Here is a 22,428-nt window from a genome sequence, read left to right as displayed (position 1 = left end):
CTCTAACTATATAAGTTCCTCCTCATCTCCTTCCTAAAGGAATGTCCTATAATTCTGAGGCTATGACCGCTTGTCCTAGACTATTCCACCAGTGGAAACATCCTCCCCACATCCACTCTCCACATCCACACAATAGCCTTTCACTACTCGGTAAGTTTCAATGAGGTCCCCAGCTCATTCTTCTAAACTGCAGCGAGTACAGGCCCAGGGCCGACAAACGCTCATCATATGTTACACTCGGCCTACCCAATAGCAGATTATAAATGAACAGCTCAGCCATGTTAAGGTACAATATCAGGTCAACTGACTTGCAGGTGGTTAAACGCTGTAGGTGCTGTTGACCCATAAGCAAACTTCCAGGATCAGTAGGATGAGAATTCCATCTAAAACTCGTGGGAAAAAAAGTATTAAAAACATTTGAGACAGGATCAGGCCACTACAGTCCTGCATGGGTTTCACACCGATGGTCGGAATGGGTGCAATTTTATTGTTTACCATTTACGTCGCTTGTTATCCTTGCTGTCCCTCCAAATCACGGATACCTCAGATCACGGAACAGCTCCATCCAAGACCGCAGGAAATTGCAGAGAATTGTGGACACAGCCCAGACCATCACACAAAACCAACCTCCCTTCCATTGATTCCATTTTTCACCTCACCCTGCCTCGGCAAAGCCCGCAGCATAATCAAGGACGAGTCGCACCCCGGCCACTTCCTCTTCTCCCCTCTCTCGCCAGGCAAGCGGCACAGAAGTGTGAAAACAAAACGCACAACTCCAGATTCAGGGACAGTCTCGTCCCAGCTGTTATCAGGCAGCTGAACTGTCCCATCAACAACTAGAGAGCGGTCCTGAGCTACCATCTACCTCATTGAAGACTCGGCTTGTACTCGCTAGAATTTAGATGATTGAGGGGGGGATCTTATAGAAACTTACAAAATCCTTAAGCGGTTGGACAGGCTAGATGCAGGAAGATTGTTCCCGATGTTGGGGAAGTCCAGAACAAGGGGTCACAGTTTAAGGATAAGGGGGAAATCTTTTAGGACCGAGATGAGAAAAACATTTTTCACACAGTGGTGAATCTCTGGAATTCTCTGCCACAGAAGGTAGTTGAGGCCAGTTCATTGGCTATATTTAAGAGGGAGTTAGATGTGGCCCTTGTGGCTAAACGGATCAGGGGGTATGGAGCGAAGGCAGGTACAGGATGCTGAGTTGGATGATCAGCCATGATCATATTGAATGGCGGTGCAGGCTTGAAGGGTCGGATGGCCTACTCCTGCACCTATTTTCTATGTTTCTATGTTTCTATGTTTCATTGGGTACCCTCGGACTATCTTTAATTGGACTCTTCTGAACTTTATCTTGCAATGAATGTTCCCTTTATCATATCTGTACACTGCGAATGGCTCCATTATAATCATGTGTCATTTTAGCTGACTGGTTAGCACACACCAAAAAGCTTTTCACTGTACCTCGTTATATGTGACCATTTTTCAGACCTGAAACGTCACTATCCATGTTCTCCATTGGTGGTGCCTGACTTGCTGAGTTACTCCGGCACTTTTTGACCTATTTTATACCAAAACCGTTCATTGGTCAGACCTAGATGTGGTTGGCGATGTTGCTCAAAGCTATTTCCTATCACAGGCAGACCCCCTGGAAGAAAACTGGGGAGGAACTGAAGCTTCTACAGGCTTGCATTTGTATCTTCTGGTCACTAGTTTAAGCTGCAGATGGATCAACTCTGTCCCGTTTAATTGGCTGATAAGCTGGCAACCAATATGTCTTTGGGAAAGGAAAGGAAACTGGAGAGAAATCCACATGGTCATAGACAGACCATGCAAACTTCAGATTGATAGTGGCACAGGTCAGTATTGAACCGGGGCCACTGGAGCTGTGAGTTTATTGCTATAGTGCAAGGGTTTCCAACCTGGGGTAAATTTACCCCCAAGGAGTAAATTCTGCCTACTCAGGGGGTAAATTTGTTGATTCTGGATTTGTACATATTTTTTCTCGTTGATTGACTGTGTTTGGTTCTGATATATCGGTATCTGTTCATCATTACTTGTTCATAAATAAGTGAAATAACATTGTTATGTGCTAAGTGTTAGTTGCCAGGGGTAAACGGGACGAAAAAGGTTGGGAACCGCTGCTCCAGTGGATCTGCCAACTAGAAGGATTGAAAATATAAGAATAAGGGGTAAGCCGTTTAGAACGGAGACGAGGAAACACTTTTTCTCACAGAGAGTTCTGAGTCTGTGGAATTCTCTGCCTAAGAGGGCGGTGGAGGCTGGTTCTCTGGATACTTTCAACAGAGAGCTAGATAGGGCTCTTAAAGATAGCGGAGTCAGGGGATATGGGGAGAAGGCAGGAACGGGGTACTGATTGTGGATGATCAGCCATGATCACATTGAATGGCTCGAAGGGCCGAATGGCCTACTCCAGCACATATTGTCTATTGACTATTGTCTATAATGCACTCCTTTTACCACCTTGCATTTGGGACCTCCTTAGGAATGCACTAGGTACCATGATCAATGTAGCTTCAATGATCGACCTTGCATCTGAACAGGCTACAAGAACAAAAAAAATGGCCACAAAATGGGATTGAAAAGCAGTACAGGACACATCTTCGAGTTCTGCTTTTCCAAGAATGCTCCTGAACTCCTGGAATAAAATATCAGGTTAAAAAAACCACAGGGTAGTTTAAAAAAAACTTCAAAACGACTTGCTTGCATCGAGATGAATACTGATGTGGAATGGTTGGGTAAATACCTTTCATATCTCTGTCATAACTTTTCACACATTTCTTTTACTCTGTGTTCCCTGAGAATTGAGGATTCCCAGGAGTAAGATCATAAAGGTCTTCCACTTTAGATTATAAGATGCCAAGAGATAATGTTTTGGAACTTGTTAACGTTGATGGAAATTAAATAATTTTGTCTCTCTTTTATTTTAGGTGAAGAGTGCCGGAATTTTATTGATTTGGCTCCTGCATCTGAGAGAAGTGAGTAACAACAGGGACCTGAGCATTCCGCGCTGTGTTGCCTCGCCTTTTAATTGATGCTGATAATTAACCAGATTTAGAGGAGATGTTTTAAACATCTCGAAAATATTAATAGTTCAACTTTTCCTTACAAAAGCGCCGTATGCGTAATTAACATCATGCCTTAAGCAACGACTGGAGAACCTAATGGCCATTGATTGTCAGAGACTAGGATTTAGTTCCTAGACTTTGTAATTACTGTGTTCCATTGTTGTACCGAAACGCAACATATGTGATTAGATTGTTTTTTCCATATTTTCTTAGTATTTTCAGGCAAGCAAAATTTCTGTTGAGTATGTTTTATAGGATTTGATTGCAGATACAAAAAATCTATATTCACAGTTGTAGTTACAGCACCATAGACCCTGGTTCGATCCTGACTACGGGTGCTGTCTGGACAGAATTTGTACGTTCCCCCGTGACCTCGTGGGTTTACTCCAAGTGCTCCAACTTTCTCCCACACTCCAAAGACGTCAAGGTTTGTAGGTTAATTGGCATCGGAAAAATTGTAAGTTGTCCCTCTCGTGCAGGATAGTGCTAGTGCATGGGGTGATCACTGGATGGCACGGACTCGGTGGGCCGAAGGGCCTGTGTAGTGCTGTATCTCTAAAGCCTAAACTGTGCCAGAGTGGCCTGTTAATTCAGTATGTTCCATATCGAATCCTTTTCCCTGGGTGGAAATGTCACAGACTAGAGGGCATAGCTTTAAGGTGACGGGGCAACAGGTCTAAAGGAGATGTGCGGGGTAGTTATTTTACACGGAGGGTGGTGGGTGCCTGGAACACGCTGTCAGAGGTGGTAGTGGAGGCAGATACGATAGTGGCTTTGATGTGGGCTTTTAGATGGATATGCAGGGAATGGAGGGATATAGATTCTGCGCAGCCAGGTGAGATTAGTTTATCTTGGCATCATGTTTGGCACGGACATTGTGGGCCAAAGGTCCTGTTCCTGAGATCTGCCCTTCAATGTTCTGTGTTACTCATGGAAGTGTGCAAAATCAAAGAGGCAGCCCAGAGGCACTGCAATTAGTGCTGGTGTCACTCAGTTCCAGTGACTCAAGTTAAATCCTGACGCCGGCTGCCAATTTTGCGATGTTATATTTCTTCTCCCGGTGTGTTTCTTTCAGATCCTCCAGTTTCCTCCCACATCTTCTAAGATTCAATCTTCTTCTTGTGTATGGCGTGTGCAGCCTAAAGTTGTTGGTCAATTTGTTTTATTTGATCTATTTGTTTGTGCACGTCAGGTCGATTGCATTAGTCAAAACAGGGTGGACCACGAGAAGGTTGCAATCTCCCACCCCAAAGATTCAATGATTCAATTACACTTTATTGTCACATGTGCCTAGAAACAGCGAAATGCTTTGTTTTGCATCCAACCAGGTAAAGTGGTACCACAGTACACAAGAGTCGCCACGTTTCTGAGGCCAACAAAGTTACATGAAGTTCATTGTTAATGTGCTGGCAATATGATTGTCCTTTAGCTTAAATACTGCACGTGGCAAAAGAGGAATGGATGGGCATGTAAATTGAATGATTACGGGAAATAAATAGACAATAGGCAATAGACAATAGGTGCAGGAGTAGGCCATTTGGCATTTCGAGCCAGCACCACCATTCAATGTGATCATGACTGATCATCCCCAAACAGTACCCCGCTCCTGCCTTCTCCCCATATCCCTTGACTCCGCTATTTTTAAGAGCCCTATCTAGCTCTCTCTTGAAAGTATCCAGAGAACCTGAGAATTCCACAGACTGCAGAGAATTCCACAGACTCCAAAAGGGATAAAAAGGACTGAAGGTTTAGAGCTGAGATGAACTGCATGGATTGAATGTATACTGTGTTGCAACCAATGGTCTAGAGCACCACAGCTGTGTTAACCACCAAGCACTCATTTGCACTAATCCTATTTTCTCCCCACATTCCTATCAACTCTGTCCAGGTTAATAAACTGTGCCAATATGTTTAGTTTAGTTTAGTTTAGAGATACAGTGCGGAAACAGGCCCTTCGGCCCACCGGGTCCGCGCCGAGCAGCGATCCCCGCACATTGACACTAAACTACACCCGCTAGAGACAATTTTTACATTTACCAAGCCAATTAACCTACAAACCTGTATGTCTTTGGAGTGTGGGAGGAAACCGAAGATTTTGGAGAAAACACACGCAGGTCACGGGGAGAACGGCCAAACTCCGTACAGACAGCACCCGTAGTTGGGATCGAACCTGGGTCTCTGGCGCTGCATTCGCTGTAAGGCAGCAACTCTACCGCTGCGCCACCATGACCGCCCAAATGTCTTTGGGTAAGAAAGGAAACTGGAGTACTGGGGAGAGACCCACATAATCATAGATGGACATGCAGACTTCAGACAGATAGCGGCAGAGGTCAGTATTGAACCTGGATCGTTGGAGCTGTGAGGCTACTGCAACCGTGAGTCTGCCACTGTGTTGCAAGCAGTACACAATCTGCAATCTAGCAAGGAAAATATCTCTATAATTTTGATGTAGTCAAGCATTTTATAAATTAAAAGCCTGAAGAAAAAAAGCTTACTAAACCTCTTATGATTTTAATCATAAGAAACATCAGTCGGGCTTCAAAGATCTTCCTGTCTGAACACAGAATCACCCGAGCAAAGGAAATAGGCAACGTTTCGGGCCGAAACCCTTCTTCAGACTGATCAGGGGTGGGGGTGGGGTGGGACAAGAAAGGGAAAAGGAGGAGTAGCCGGAAGGCTGGAGGGTGGGAGGAGACAGCAGGGGAGCTGAGGAAAGGGAGGAGCAGAAGGCTGGAGGGTGGGAGGAGACAGCAGGGGAGCTGAAAGGGGAGACAGCAGGGGTGCTGTCTCCTCCCACCCTCCAGCCTTCCGGCTACTCCTCCTTTTCCCTTTCTTGTCCCCACCCACCCCCACCCCTGATCAGTCTGAAGAAGGGTTTCGGCCCGAAACGTTGCCTATTTCCTTCGCTCCATAGATGCTGCTGCACCCGCTGAGTTTCTCTCCAGCTTTTCTGTGTAACCTTCGATTCTCCAGCATCTGCAGTTCCCTCTTTAACACAGAATCACCCGAATCGGGCAGAATCACAGTGTAACACAGCAGAGTCTAAAGCGGCACAATGAACACCCCGAAACGAAATCCTGAAGTTCAAGTAACCCTGCAATCCCTCTCCACCCCCTCCCCCACCACCCCCCCCCCCCCCCCTCCCCCACCCTAGTCATCCTGCTAGTTCCACTGTATCCCTTCGTTATCACCTCTTCCCCCAGCCAACAATGGACCATTATGGGCTCCACCTTTCCCTGGTGTTCTGTTTCGGGCCCTGATTTGTTCTGGCCTTTTCCTACCTCCAGTCCCCCCACCACCATCTACTTTCCGTCTGAAGAAAGTTTCCGACCCAAAACGTCACCTGTTCCTTATCTCGAGAGATGCTGCCCGTGTCCACCCTGAAATGACCATTGTACGAAGGACTTGAACAATGTTGGGGACTTCCTTTACACTCCCCCGTCCAAAGAAAGAAATGGACAGCAAAGTTTCAAGTTTCAAAAAAAGTTTTTAAAAGAACTGACATGAAATCCACAGAGGTGCTGTCAGAATAATTTACACAAGTCGTGCCAGTCAAACTGTAGCTACTTTATTCGTAATAACTTGTCAGACCAAGGGAACAGTCAAGCAAGAGATTGTTCCTTGGGATTCAAAGCTTTTAGTATTTTTGTATCATTTTTGATAGCATAAAAGCGAGGTTTGTCACGTACACTTGTTTACAGGGTTAACTCTTGAGATCCTACATTCAGTAACTTTCCACTGAAAAACAGCCTTCTTTTTCTATGTAGGAAGATTAGGGCTTCTGTGTGTAGCCTTGAGTTCACAAGATTTTCCTAGTGTTTAGTTTAGAGATACAGTGCGGAAACAGGCCCTTCGGCCCACCGAGTCTGCGCCGACCAACCATCCCTGCACACTAACTACACACACGAGGGACAATTTGCACTTATACTAAATCAATTAACCTACAAACCTGTATGCCTTTGAAATATGGGAGGAAACCGAAGATCTCGGAGAAAACCCACGCGGTCACGGGGAGAACGTACAAACTCCGTACAGACAAGCACCCGTAGTCGGGATACAACCCGGGGTCTCCGGCGCTGCAAGCTCTGTAAGGCAGCAACTCTACCGCTGCGCCACCATGCCACCCTGAAGACTTTTAGCAGACTTGTTTTTGACTCTGTGGGCCTCTGGCACCAGGTATGAAGGGTTAGCCTAGCTCTTAAAGGTCCATTCACTGGAGTAAAGTTTGATTCCCACAGAGTGAAGCGCTGCCCATGTTGAAAGACAAAATGGAAGAACAGCTCAGTTTTTTCCCACAATTACCACACGGGGCACCTGTGGTTAAATAATATAAAGGCTTAACCTGAGCTCCCAAGCAGCACGGAGGCGCAGCGGTAGAGTTGCTACCTTACAGCACCAGAGACCCGGGTTCGATCCTAACTACGGGTGCTTGACTGTACCGAGTTTGTACGTTCTCCCCGTGACCTGCATGGGTTTTCTCCGGGTGCTCCGGTTTCCCCCCACACTCCAAAGTCACACAGCTTTGTAGATTAATTGGCTTGGAATAAATGTAAAATAGTGCCTAGTATGTGTGTAGGATGGTGTAAGTGTGCAGGGATCGCTGGTCGGCACAAACACGGTGGGCCGAAGGGCCTGTTTCCACACTGTAACTATAAACTAAACTAAAGTAAAGTTCACAGAGGAAGGTAATATCCAGTAAATAGCATGGTATTAATACCACAGGATGATGCCGTGGGTCTCAGAAAGGTTGAATTTTAAGCAGATGTTGCTGTTAATTCTAATCTTAGCATCTTTGGAGAGGAGTTAACATTTGTGGCATTGACCTTTCATCAGAAGCAAGTTGCTGCTTCACCGATGCATTCTCTAAATTATTAACATGCTAGGAATCAGTACAGGTACACAGACATGCACACACTGCGGGCGACTCGATTGCAATCATGTATTGTCTTTCAGTTAACTGGATAAGACAGCACACAAGCTTTTCACTGAGTTTAAGAAGGAACTGCAGATGCTGGAAAATCGAAGGTACACAAAAATGCTGGAGAAACTCAGTGGATGCAGCAGCATCTATGGAGCGAAGGAAATAGGCAACGTTTCGGGCCGAAACCCTTCGTCAGACCCTTTTCACTGTACCTTGATACACGTGACAATAAACTAAACTAAAATAAAGTGCTGGAGTACCTGTTGTCGGAAGCAACTACAGATGCTGGTTTAAACCGAAGGTAGACACGGAATGCTGGAGTAACATAGCGGGACAGGCAGCATCTCTGGAGAGAAGGAATGGGTTGACGTTTTGGGCTTCTCCACACACAGCTGAGTTACTCCAGCACTTTTTGTATTTTTTTGTAAATCACCATCTGCAGTTCCTGTGTCTCCAGCAGTCTCCATGCACACAAGTGGGTTACACACACAGTAATCATACGAGAAAACACACAGGGTTGTCCTGTCCTTGAAATGTCTGAAACCCATCAAGTGGTTTCTGCTCTGTAAATATAACTGGTTTCACACAGTAATATTTTCATTTACATCACCATTGGCATTTTCAGTTCCAGATGAAGCAATTCTGATGCTAATAAATGGAAATCTATATTGATTATAGGCAAACTGCTTATCTTAGAGGATTCAGGCTTTGCCGTTATATATCATAATGCCAAAGACAATGTGGCCAAAGTTATCATTCATCAATGTGGCAGAAGTTACCATTCACCTCCGCTGTAGTGAAGCTATTCCTGTTTTAAAGTGTTGAACCACAAGTAACTGCAGATACTGGTATATACCAAAGATAGATGGCAGCGGTAGAGTTGCTGCCATACAGTGCCAGAGACCCTGGTTCGATCCTGATTACGGGCGCTGTCTGTACGGGGTTTGAACATTCTCCCCATGAACTGCGTGGATTTTCTCTGGTTTCCTCCCTCGCTCCCAAGGCGTACAGGTTTGTAGATTAATTGGCTTGGTAAAATTGTAAATTGTCCTTAGTGTGTGTAGGTTAATGTGAGGGAATGCTGGTTAGCACAGATTTGCTGGGTCTGTTTCCGTGCTGTATCTCCAATCTAAACTAAATAGACACAAGGCACTATAGTAACTCAATGGGTCAGGCAACATCTCTGGGGTAAAAGGATGGGTGATGTTTTGGATCGAGATCTTATCTCTCCTTGTCCAACCCCTCCCCATCTACGCCCAGGACACCTCGCACGCCGTTTAACTCTTTAACTATCGGTTTCCAGGCCACCTGTTCATGCACCTTCTCCGTGGTCATTCTACATGGTCACTCTACACCTCCATCCCACACCAGGAGTGCCTTAAGGCCCCTCACTTCTTCCTTGAACAAAGACTCTATCAATTTCCCTCTACTAACACTCTCCTCCACTGAGTTGAGCTTGTCTTTTTTATACAGTCTGAAGAAGGGTCCCGACCAGAGACATCACCCGTCCCTTTTCTCCAGAAATGCTGCCTGACCCGCTGAGTTACTCCAGCACCTAGTGTCTCTCCTGGCCTAAAGTGATTATTCAACGACCTCCCTCCATGGTCTCCTTTATCCAAAGTGGGGCATCGGTGATGATTTGAAATGTCCGCAAACAAGGTGAGACGGCAAGGAAAGATGCAAGCTAACAGACAATTGAATTGTGAAAGGAAATGCTGCACTTGTGTGTAGCTAAAATGCTGAGGAAATGTTCAGCACTTTCAGCAGTAAAGTTATTGACCCTCAAGTTACACATGGTACTGATTGTACAGCACTGTGTTAGATCTGCCGATGCCTCGAAGCTCTGACATGCGAGTGATTTGCCAAGGTAATCCATTTAAATAACTATTGGCTGGCAAGAAATGATCATCTGCAGAATCGGAGGCAAGCATACAACTTGGTTTGGGAAATTTATTGAGAAGCCAGTGGCAGACAGGTTAAGGTATATAAACAGCGATTGGAATGAAGTGAGTAGAGATAGACACAACAAGCTGGAGTAACTCAGTGGGACAGGCAGCATCTTTGGAGAGAAGGAATGGGTGACGTTTCGGGTCGAGACCCTTCTAACTTTCGTGTCTATCTTTGGTTTAAACCAGCAACTGCTGTTCCTTCTTACACAAGTGAGTCGAGGTGTTCCCCAGAATATCACACGGGACTCCATCTTTTCAGAAAGGGTCTTGGCTAAAGCTATCCTACATTTTCACTTACTTGGATAAGAAATACTTTACTTTGAAGTTCAATAACTTTTAATAATAATAATAATAATAATAATAATAATAATAATAATAATAATAATAAATAATTAAATAAAGAGACAGACGGACAAACAGACAGACAGACAGACAGACAGACAGACAGACAGACAGACAGACAGACAGACAGACAGACAGACAATAAGGAAAAAATAATTTAAAAAATAATTATAAAAGACTTATAATTAAAAAAATATGCCAGAACCCAGTTTAGTTTAGTTTAGAGATACAGTGTGGAATCAGGCCCTTTGGCCCACCGAGTCTGTGCTGACCAGCGATCCCCGCACACTAATGCCACTGTCCCACTTAGGAAACCTGAACGGAAACCTCTGGAGACTTTGCGCCCCACCCAAGGTTTCCATGCGTTTCCCGGAGGTTTTTGTCAGTCTCCCTACCTGCTTCCCACTACCTGCAACCTCCGGCAACCACCTGCAACCTCTGGGAACCGCACGGAAACCTTGGGTGGGGCGCAAAGTCTCCAGAGGTTTCCGTTCAGGTTTCCTGAGTGGGACAGGGGCATAACACTATCCTACACACACTAAGGGACAATTTACAATTTCACCAATTAGTCTACAAACCTGTACGTCTTTGGAGTGTAGGAGGACTTTCACAGGGAAAACCAACGCAGGCCAAGGGGAGAACATACAAACTCCATACAGACAGTACCCATAGTCAGGATCAAACCCGGGTCTATGGCGCTGGGGAACGACTCAACTAGGCGGCATCAGTTATACTTACAAAGAAAGTCACAAGCAGATTACTTTCAGATGTTTTAAGAGCAGGACAACATTGTCACTCCACGCGGTTAGTCTAGGTGATTCCCATCTGCACCCAAAGGAAGGAATAGAGAGAGCAGAAAAATTATAGCCTAGAAAATAGATGCAGGTTGTTAAGCACATTTAACCTGGAGCTACTGCTGTGGAAGCTCACAGAACATCAACCACTTGGAATCAACTAAAGCTAACTGCCAATCTGAAGAGTCCTGACCCATTTCATCCACCTGAACATTCCTCCCACAGATGCTGCCCGACCCGCTGAGTTCTTCCAGCACTTTGTATTTTGCTGAAGATTCCAGCATCTGCAGTGCCTTGTAGTTTCAATATGTAACGCCTGCCCATTCCTTTAAAGTGAACAAACATAAAAATCACAATGGGAGCTGGGAAGTATTCCAGGTAACATCGAAGGGCGGCGCGGTGGCGCAGTGGTAGAGTTGCTGCCTTACCGTGCAGGAGACCTGGATTCGATTCTGACTACCGGTGCTGTCTGTACGGAGTTTGTACGTTCTCCCTGTGACCTGCGTGGGTTTTCTCCGAGATCCTTGGTTTCTTCCCACACTCCAAACACATGCTAGTTTGTAGGTTAATTGGCTTGGTATAAATGTAAAATTGCCCCCCGTGTATGTAGGATAGTTGCAGGGATCGTTGGTCGGTGTGGACTCGGTGGGCCGAAGGGCCTATTTCCCCTCTCTCTATCTCTGAACTAAATGAAACTAAACTAAACAGAGAGTTGTGTGCACATCTGCAAAATCCACGAAACGACCCACGTATTTTCACAGGGGTTGTTAAGCACGAGAGAAGATGTTCACGGTAGCGCGGAGGAACCGGAAGAATTGTTGCAGCCTTGTTGTAGAAGTAACAGAACTCTGGAGCCCATCAACTATGTAATGAAGTTGCTGCCCCATCTGCATAGGACAAGGGGGCACTCAGGCAGCTGTACAAGGCAGATGCGACAGAGAGCAAGGCAGATGCGACGGGGAACAAGGCAGATGCGACAGTGAGCGAGGCAGAAGCAATGGTGCAGCTTGGATGCTCATGACTAAGCAGTCAAAAAGACCAAGGAGACAGGGAGAATCGAGCCTGTGTTGCCACACTTTGATGATAAGACGGAACCACACTACAGACCGACTTCTTACAGAAATGCAGGGCAATGATCGTACAAGAGGATCATTTATAAATAGCAGACGTGGTTATGTGCAGGCATAAATTTAGAAAAGGTTATTCACTGTGGGGCTGGGAAGTTTCACAAGCTACAGCGCATGGGAGAATTGTACGCGTGCACTGTGATCAGAAGCCGCTTTAGTTTAGTGATACAGCGCAGAAACATGCCCTTCGGCCCACCGAGTTCATGTCAACCAGCGATCCCCGTACACTAGCACTATCCTACACAATAGGGACAGTTTACAATTTACAGAAGACAAATTAACCTACAAACCTGTATGCCTTTGGAGCGTGGGATGAAACCAGAGCGCCCAGAGGAAAACCCACGTGTTCACGTGGAGAACGTACAAATTCCGTACAGGCGGCACCCGTAGTCAGGATTGAACCCGGGTCTCTGGCGCTGTATGGCAGCAACTCTACCACGCAGTGGCACCGTGCCGTTTATTGCTGTTACTGGTCTCCCTGGTTCTCGAAGGTTGGTATGGACTTGGCAGTCTGGAGGGCCTGTTTCTAAGCTGCCTCCAAATGGAGTAACGGACATTGGTGGGGGCGCTGCAAGCCGGCGCCCTGTCAGCAGCGTGTCTGTTTTTTTCAACTTTTTTTGTTTTTTTTAGTATGTTTTAAAGTATGTATTTTGTGTTTCTTTGTGTGTATTGTGTGGGAGGTGGTGTGGGGGGATGAGGGGGAAACCGTTTTGGTCGCCTCCTCCACGGAGAGGTGGCTTTTTCCAGGTCGTCTCCCCCGTGGCCTAACAGCAAGGATCGGGCGCCCTTTCCCGGAGACGCGCCCGGGGCTTCAGCGGCAGGCGCAGCGTGGACTCTCGGCGTGGAGCGGGCAAGCCCTCACTGGGGCTCGCTGGAGGGGAGCGCTCCGTTTCGCTGGCCCGCGGCAGCCAACAGCCTGAAGCCGCGCGCGGTCTGCACAGCTCCAGCTGGCGCGGCGTCTGCAGCCCGGGATCCCTCGCGGGGGGACCCGGGAGAAGAAGGAGCTTCCACCGTCGGCCGACGGCCAACTTCTACCGTGGACCCGGCGTGGACTTAACATCACCCCTGGAGGGGAACTTCTACCGCCGGCCCTGCGGTCTGCGGTGCTTCTGGCTGCGGCGGGGACTTTAAATCTCGACCGCCGGCCTGCGGCCTACACCAACCTAAAGCCGCGGTCTCCGGTGGGGAAGAGCCGATCCTGGACTGACTCTGGACTCTGGACCCGACCACGGGGGAAATGGAGGAGGACTGGCCAAATTTTGTGCCTTCCACCACAGTGATGAATGCTGTGTTGGATGTTTGTGTTAAATTTTTTTATTGTGTATTGTGTGTTCTTTATCATTGTACCGCTGCTGGCAAATTCATTTCACTTGCACTTTATGTGCAATGTGACGAATAAAACCATATTGTATTGTATTGTATTGTTTCTTTCAAAAGAAAAATAGGTTAGGGTAGGATTAATGTATAAATGGGTGTTTGATGGTGGGGTGCGGACTTGGTGAACTAAAGGGGTGTTCTTCCGATGGCCACATCATTCCATGCCAATTGGCCATCATGTCAGGCTTCTGAACTGTTGAAAACACCTCCCTTCTGCAATCCTTACCACAGCGCAGCAGGGTGGTGCAGCAGTAGAGCTACTGCCTCACAGCGCCAGAGACCCGTGTTCGATCCTGACTACGGGTGTTGTCTGTACGTTTGTACGCTCTCCAGGTGATTTTTTAGGTTTTCTCTGAGATCTTCAGTTTTCTACCACACTCCAGAGATGTACAGGTTTGTAGGTTAGTTGGCTTGGTATAAATGTAAATTGTCCCTAGTGTGTGTAGGATTATGTTAGTGTGCAGGAATCGCTGGTCGGTGTGGACCAATGGGATAAAGGGCCTGTTTCGGCGCTGTAACTAAATTAAACTAATCTGTTATAGCTATTTAGCTCTTTTTTAAAACACAAATTGCAATAATATTGTGGGAACTAAATTTGGGTGTCAATATTACATGAATGTCATCAATAAGGGGATTAATAATATATTGAATATATTGAAGAAATATCCAACATTTAAGACATTATGAGAGTTATTCTGTTCTGGTTACTTAATAAAGTAACCATGTAATCCAGATTGCTACAGCAATGTGTTTCATGACAATGCCTTCAGCAATAGTATATTGATGAACCTGTAGAGTGAGACTACAATTACTTGTTACAGCCGACTGATTTAGCAGTGTCACACTGTGTTCACTCCCTCTCTTTATGTATTATTTTTTTCCTCTTAGACTTATGCTGACTTAGACTTAGCATAGCATTTGTGCTGTCCATTGAAAGCTGACTCCCACTAGAAAGAGGCAAATCATAGGGGGAAAGGTGAATGCAATTAATCACCAAGACTGATCGGATACTGACTGCTTTTGTGCTGTAACCTTCTACAGTTATTTGTCTGATTCCCATCTGCAATAGAAATAGCCAAGCCCTGCCGACGCATGAATCAAAATGGTGAGTAGTGTAGGAAGCCGCTGCAGATGTTGGTTTAGACCAAAGATAGGCACAAAAAGCTGGAGTAAGTCAGCGGGACAGGCAGCATCTCTGGAGAAAATGAATAGATGACGTTTCGGGTCGAGACCCTTCTTCAGACCCGAAGTCAGTCAGGGGAAAGGGAAACGAGGGGTATACTGTAGATGGTGATTTAGAGGGATATGCACAAAAGTAACAATGGTGAAGGAAACAGGCCTTTGTTAGATGTGGGTTAGGTGAAAACGGGTCACAGACAATGAGACTCAACAAGATGACTAAAACTAGTACAACAATGTGGGTGCGGTAGGGACGGGGAGAGGGAGAGAAGGGGTGCAAGGTTTACTTGAAGTTAGAGAAATCAATACTCATACTGCTGGGTTATAAGCTGCTCGTGAAATATGAGGTGCTGTCCCTCCAATTTGCATTTGGCCTCACAATGGAGGAGGCCCAGGACAGAGAGGTCAGTGTGGGAATGGGAAGGGGAATTCGAGATCAAGGTCAAGGTCAGTTTATTGTCACATGTGCCAATTAAGGTATAGTGAAATATGAGTCACCATGCAGCCATACTAAGTGAAAAGCAAGCAGACACACAACTACATAAAAGAACATAAACATCCACCACAGTGGATTCCACATTCCTCACTGTATTGGAAGGCAATACATTTTAAAACTCCTCCCCTTTATTCTCCCACCGTCAGGGCTGTCGAACCATCTGCTGTCGGGAGGTCAAAGCCCCCGCAGCTGACAATTGAAGCCCTTGTCGGGGTGATCGAAACTTCCGCGTCGGGGCAGTTGAAACTCTCGTGCTGCTGAGTCGGCCTCTTCTTACCAGAGACCGCGGGCTTCACGATGTTCAAGTCCACAGGCCCTGCGGTTGGAGCTTCGGTCCCCGGCAAAGGGATCGCAAGCTCCGTGATGTTAAAGTCCCACAGACTCCCGTGGCTTGGAGCGCCGGGTCGGTCTCCAGCAAAGGCCGCCAACTCCATGATGTTAGGCCGCAGTGGGGACGGAGATACGATACGGACAAAAATCACATCTCCGTCGAGGTAAGAGATTGAAAAAAGTTTCCCCCAACCCCTCCCCCCACCCACATAAAACAAACCAAGGAACACTAAAACATACTTTTTAACACATACTACAATGAACAAAAATGGACAGACAGACTGTTGGTGAGGCAGCCACTGCTTGTGGCGCCACCGGGCATTGCAAGCATTGTAAGGCAATAATTAAAGTGTTTGAGGGCAGCACTACCTTTCTCTCTATCCACAAAATAGCAATGCCGTCTGCCACATTCTACACTCTAGAAGGAGAGGAGTAATTAATGCACAGTGGCACAATGGTAGAGTTGCAGCCTTAGAGCGCTTGCAGCACCAAAGACCCGGGTTCGATCCTGACCACGGGTGGTGTCTGTACGGAGGTTTACGTTCTCCCTGTGACCTGCGTGGGTTTTCTCCGAGATCTTCGGTTTCCTCCGACACTCCAAAGACGTACAGGTGTGTAGGTAAATTGACTTGGTATAAATTAAAAAATTGTCCCTAGTGTGTGTAGGATAGTGTTAGTGTGCGGGGATTGTTGGTCGGCGCAGACCCGAAGGGCTGAAGGGCCTGTTTCCGCGCTGTATCTCTAAACTAAAAAACTAAACACTGACTGGTCTGCCTGGCATTTGATACTCATCAAATGTAGCAGCTCAGCTTTAGTCATGTCTACTTTAATGGCAGGTAGCAGTGATATAGCTTGATGATGATATAAGGGAATGCATTGTTCGGCAGCTTCCATCAAGTTATTGTTTCGGACTACTATTGTGGATTTGAAGAATTACAGGTGCAGGCTGATCCTTTACTCTATCTGATTCCCAGGCTTGAATGAAGACAAAAACACACAAACTGCTGTAGTAACTCACCAGGTCAGGAAGCATCTGTGGGGAGCATGGATCATGTGACGATTTGGATCAGCGCCCTTCCTCGAACCCAAACGTTGCCTTTCCGTGATGCTGCCTGACCTGCTGCGTTACACCAGCACTTAGTGTTTTACTCAAAGTGCCAGCATCTGAAGTTCCTTGTGGCCTCACTTGAATGAGGGCAGAAAGTGTTTAGTAGTTCGTCTCCTGACAGCTTTCCTTGGAAGCAATGTATTGATTTACACTGATACCAATGTCATGTTGGTAGTGCAGACAGCATGGGGTCCTGTCTGACATACTGCTCTGCAGTTAGCGTGGAGGCACACACAGCGAGGAATTCTGTACTCACCACACACAGGTTTAACAGCAGTCAATAAACAAGGGACTCTCAATTGCTGCAGCTTCCCATCACATTCATAGCTTTGGTTTCCTACTTACCTATGGGGAGAAGGCAGGAGAATGGGGTTCGGAGGGAGAGATAGATCAGCCATGATTGAATGGCGGAGTAGACTTGATGGGCCGAATGCCCTAATTCTGCTCCTGTCATTTACTGTATGATCTTATTATTAACATAAAACCCAGGTATGATTGAACTGACTGTTCGGGGAACTTTTGTATCTTTGGCGGCGCCAAAACGCGGAGACGCTTGTGTGCTGCCTCGGTGAGGTCTGCGACATGATTTTTTACCGGGTTGAATACAAAACAAAGCATTTCACTGTGCCTAGGTACATGTGTACGACTATTCCGGTGGGCGGCGCGACTCACGTCACAGCGGCCTCTGCAGTCCGTCTGTCTTTTTGTTGTGTTTGTGTGTGGGTATGTGTGTGGGGGCCGGGGAAACTTTTAAAATCTATCTCCTTCACGGAGAACCCGACCTTTTCTCTGTCGGGTCCCCGTTGTCGTTGGGGCCTAGCACCGTGGAGCGGTCTCCAGCAGGAACGACCTGGGGCTCCATTCGCGGAGCCTGCGGACCTACTCACCATCGCGGAGCTGGCCGAGTTCGGAGCGGGAGGAGCGGTGGTGGCGCGCTGCTGCGACCCGACCCCGGGGATTCGGAGGCTTACCGCAGGTCTGGTGGACAGTGACACCGGGAGCCCGCGGGTCCCTGCTGGGAGACCGCTTTTCGGGGCTTCTGCAACGGCGACTTCTCCCGCCCGAGTTGCGGGGTTGGAGAGCACCTGGGGCAGGGCCTTACATCATCACCCGGCGCGGCTTGGAACGGCTGTGGGACTTTGCTAGCGCCCGCCGGGGGCTCCAACAACAAGCACCGGAGCGTGGCCTTGCATCACCTGGCGCGGCGTTAATGGCCGTGGGACAATTGCCATCGCCCGCCGGGGGCTTTGACTTTGACTCTGACATCGGGAGGGGAATGGGAAGTGCAGGGGAGAGATAAGTCTTTGCCTTCCATCACAGCGAGGAGAAGATGCGCTGTGATGGATGTCTGTGTAAATTGTGTTGTGTCTTGGCTCTTTCTTGTGTGTATGACTGCAGAAACAACATTTCGTTTGAACCTCAATGGGGTTCAAATGACAAATAAATTGTTGTATATTGTATATTGTATTGTGATAATAAAGTATAAGTGAATCGTTGAAAATAATTTTTGACTCTATTGACATGCTCAGCATTAAGTGGCCATACTCTGCCAGGGTGCACGTGCCCCAGAGAGCAGGATAAGTGGCGTGCAGATGCTGGAAAGCTGAAATAAAAACAGACAAGTTTAAAAAGCGCTCAATAGATCAAGAAACTTCTAAAAGAGCTACAAAACATTGGAGTAACTCAGCGGGTCAGGCAGCATCCCTGGAGAACATGGATTGTTGACATTTCCGATCAAGACCCTTCTCCCAACCTCCCAATAAAGTTTGTGGAAATAAAGTCTGAAGAAGGGTCCCAACCCAAAACATCACCTATCGATGTTCTCCAGAGGTGCTGCTTAACCCGCTGAGTTACTTCAGCACTTTGGGTCTTTTTTTGTAAATCTGTATCTGCAGTTCTGTCTTCATCAAGGTACTTTGGTTCTGTCTTCAGACACAAACAATCTCCCAGAAATACGAGTGGACTGATGATCTAGTGGGAGGGAGGAACTGAAGGGAATCCACGTTAGTCAGGAAATAGTGTTAGGTAAACTGTTGGGACTGAAGGCAGGGCCTGATGGTCTACATCCCAGAATACTCAACGAGTTGGCCCTAGAAATTATGGATGCATTGGTGATCATTGTCCAATGGTCTATAGACTCTGGATCAGTTCTTGTGGACTGGAGGGTAGCTAATGTAACCCCACTTTTTAAGAGGGATAGAGAAACCACGGAATTATAGACTAGTTAGCCTGATATCGGTGGTGGGGAAGATGCTTGTGTCGAATATTAAAGATGTAACAGCAGCACATTTGGAAAGCAATGACAGGATCGGTCAAAGCCAGCGTGGATTTATGAAGGGGGAATCCTGCTTGACTAATCTTCTGGAATTTTTTGAGGATGTAACAAGTAGAATGGATAAGGGAGAGTCAGTGAATGTGTGGTATCTGGACTTTCATAAAGCCATTGCCAAGGTCCCACACAAAATAGTGCGCAAAATTAGAGCACATGGTATTGGGTGTAGGTATTGACATGGATAGAGAACTGGTTGGCAGACAGGAAGCAAAGAGTAGGAATTAACAGGTCCTTTTCAGAATGGCAGGCAGTGACTAGTGGGGTGCCACAATGCTCAGTGCTGGGACTCTAGTTATTTACAACATATATTAACGATTTAGATGAAGCAATTAAATGTAACATCTTCAAGTTTGCGGTTGACACAAAGCTGGGTGGCAGGGTGAACTGTGAGGAGGATTCTATGAGGCTACAGGGTCTTGGATAGGTTGGGTGAGTTGGCAGATGCATGGCACATGCAGTATAACGTGGATAAATGTGAGGTTATCTGAATTATTATCTGAATGGTGTCAGATTAGGAAAAGGGGTGCAACAAGACCTATGTGTCCTTGTATATCAGTCATTGAAAGTAAGCATTCAGGTACACCAAGCAGTGTACAAAGCACATGGCATGTTGAGCGAGAGAATTTGAGTATAGGAGCAAGGGGGTCCTACTGCAGTTGTACAGGGCCCTGGTTAGACCACACCTGGAGTATTGTGTACAGTCTTGGTCTCCTCTTCTTGTTATTGGGGGAGTGCAGCATAGGTTCATAAACTTAATTCCCGGGATGACGGGACTGACATATGATGAAAGAATGGGCCGACAGGGCTTATATTCACTGGAATTAAGAAGGATGAGAGGATATCTTATAGAAACATATAAAATTCTTAAGGGATTGGACAGGCTAGATGCAGGAAAAAAATTCCCGATATTGGGGGAGTCCAGAATCAGATGTCACAGATTAAGAATAAGGGGTAGGCCATTTAGGATTGTGATGAGGAAAAACTTTTTCACCCAGAGAGTTGTGAATCTGTGGAATTCTCTGCCACAGAAGGCAGTGGAGGCCAATTCACTGGATATTTTCAAGAGAGAGTTAGATATAGCTCTTAGGGCTAACGGAATCAAGGAATATGGGGAAAAAGCAGGAATAGGGTACTGATTTTGAATGATCAGCCATGATCATTTTGAATGGCGGTGCTGGCTTGAAGGACCGAATTGCCTATTCCTGCACCTATTTTCTATATTTCTATGTTTGTGTCTTTTTTTGCAAACCATTATCTGCAGTTCCTTGGTTACACAGAAAAGCTGGAGAAACTCAGCGGGTGCAGCAGCATCTATGGAGCGAAGGAAATAGGCAACGTTTCGGGCCTAAACCCTTCTTCAGACTGGGTTCTCAGGTCTGAAGAAGGGTTTCGGCCCGAAACGTTGCCTATTTCCTTCGCTCCATAGATGCTGCTGCACCCGCTGAGTTTCTCCCGCTTTTCTGTGTAACCTTCGATTCTCCAGCATCTGCAGTTCCCCCTCAAACATCTGCAGTTCCTTGTTTCAACATCTAAAAGAGAAACAGTTGACATTTCAAGTTGAAGACCCTTCATCAGAACCAGCCAAAGATCACATGAACTGCGTCCAACACTGTTGCCCACCCTGCTGAGTCTTTCAACGTTTTCTGTTTCTTTTATGTGCAAATTAAAACCCTCCTTGCGTTTTCCTGAGGCTCCAAGTAGACGGTACAATTATGAATAACCTCCCTGAGTTGCAACCCATAGACGCAAGTGGGAAGATTTATAATCTGATCTCTTTTTATCAAAGACGCTGTGAATCTTCTCGCATATAGGCAGAAGAGACTCCTCAGGTAATAACCAATTCCACATCCACATCCACGGTCTCCAAATTGTTCGCTGTGAGGCAGAGAATAATTGAAGACAGGATGGACGTGACTTCACCAAGAACTCACTGTCTCTGTGAAGGTTGCATAGAGCTGATCTGTAATTTAGTTTAGTTTAGGCGGACTTTTTATAACAATCCTGAAGTTTCCCAATTGCCAATATTGAGTCAGCTTTTTCTCCGACTTTAGACTTTAGAGATACAGCGTGTTAACAGGCCCCTCGGCCCACCGAGCCCGCGCCGACCAGCGATCCCCTTTACACTAACGCTATCCTACACACTAGTGATAATTTACAATTTTTTCCAAAGCCAATTAACCAACAAATCTGCATGTCTTTGGGGTGTGGGATGAGACCAGAGCGCTCGGAGAAAACCCACACGGTCACGGGAAGAACGTACAAACTCCGTATAGACAACACCCATAGTCAGGATCAAACCCAGGTCTCTGGCGCTGTAAGGCCGCAACTCTACCGCTGCGACAAAGAAATCAAACAACCACAATTTGTTTTTTTGAAGGCTTTTAATTTGGAAGAAATCTGCATGTATTTTTAATTCTCTCAGTTATAAGACCTAATTTGAGAAAGGGCATCCTTATGATTGAGGCAGTGCAGCGTAGGTTCACAAGATTGATCCCTGGGATGGTGGGACTGTCATATGAGGAAAGATTGAAAAGACTAGGCTTTTAGAAGTTTAGAAGTGGAGTTTAGAAGGATGAGGGGGTAAACTTTTGAAACATATCAAATTATAAAAGGACTGGACAAGCTAGATGCAGGAAAAATGTTCCCAATGTTAGGCGAGACCAGGGACCACAGTGTTAGAATAAAGGCGAGGCCATTTAAGACTGAAGTGAGAAAAAACGTTTTCACCCAGAGAGTTGTGAATTTGTGGAATGATCACAATGAATGGCGGTGCTAGCTCGAAGAGCCGAATGGCCTCCTCCTGCACCTGTCCCAAGCATGAAAAGAACTGCAGATGCTGGAAAAATCGAAGGTCGACAAAAATGCTGGAGAAACTTAGCTGGTGATGCAGCATGTATGGAGCGAAAGAATAGGTGACGTTTCGGGTCGAGAAGGGCCCATCTATTTCTTTATAATGCCCGACATAATGACGTTGGCAAGAACAGCCAATGTTCATGGCATGTGTACAAATCACTGCAGATTCCTACCTTGCATATCTATGTATCGGTTGAAGGTTTCACTGGGACGATCCTCAAGATACGAGTCAAGCACTAGGCTTCTAACACAGTGTATCTCTAGTGCCTCAATCCCGTACTGTAGATTTTTTCAGTGTGATCATTTCTCACGGCCGTGACTTTGTCTTAAGTAAAATATTTCTGCGTGACCGGGTTTTCATCAACTTGGTTAGTCAGCCTATTCTGATCTTGACGTTCTTTTATTAAATTTTTCCTGATAGTGACTGCCAGTCGCATACAACTGGGAGAATAGTTTTCCTTTCTATTTGTTCACTGTTGATCATCATGTTGACATCGCTGGCAGTGATCTTGGAAGCTGTCATTA

The 22,428-nt window shown here is 46.3% G+C and overlaps 1 protein-coding gene across 1 annotated transcript in view; it reads left to right on the top strand.

Annotated features, from left to right (window-relative positions):
* gsg1l (gsg1-like) overlaps positions 1-22,428 on the top strand; it is a 133,895-nt gene that overhangs the window by 69,813 nt on the left and 41,654 nt on the right. Inside the window, exon 3 of the mRNA XM_055651222.1 lies at positions 2,958-3,005. Coding sequence (XP_055507197.1) covers positions 2,958-3,005 — 48 coding nt within the window. The remainder of the gene's footprint in view (positions 1-2,957; positions 3,006-22,428) is intronic.

Source organism: Leucoraja erinacea, chromosome 20, assembly GCF_028641065.1.
Source record: "Leucoraja erinacea ecotype New England chromosome 20, Leri_hhj_1, whole genome shotgun sequence".
NCBI classification, from domain to species: domain Eukaryota; kingdom Metazoa; phylum Chordata; class Chondrichthyes; order Rajiformes; family Rajidae; genus Leucoraja; species Leucoraja erinaceus.
This window is presented reverse-complemented; position numbering and strand designations above follow the sequence as displayed.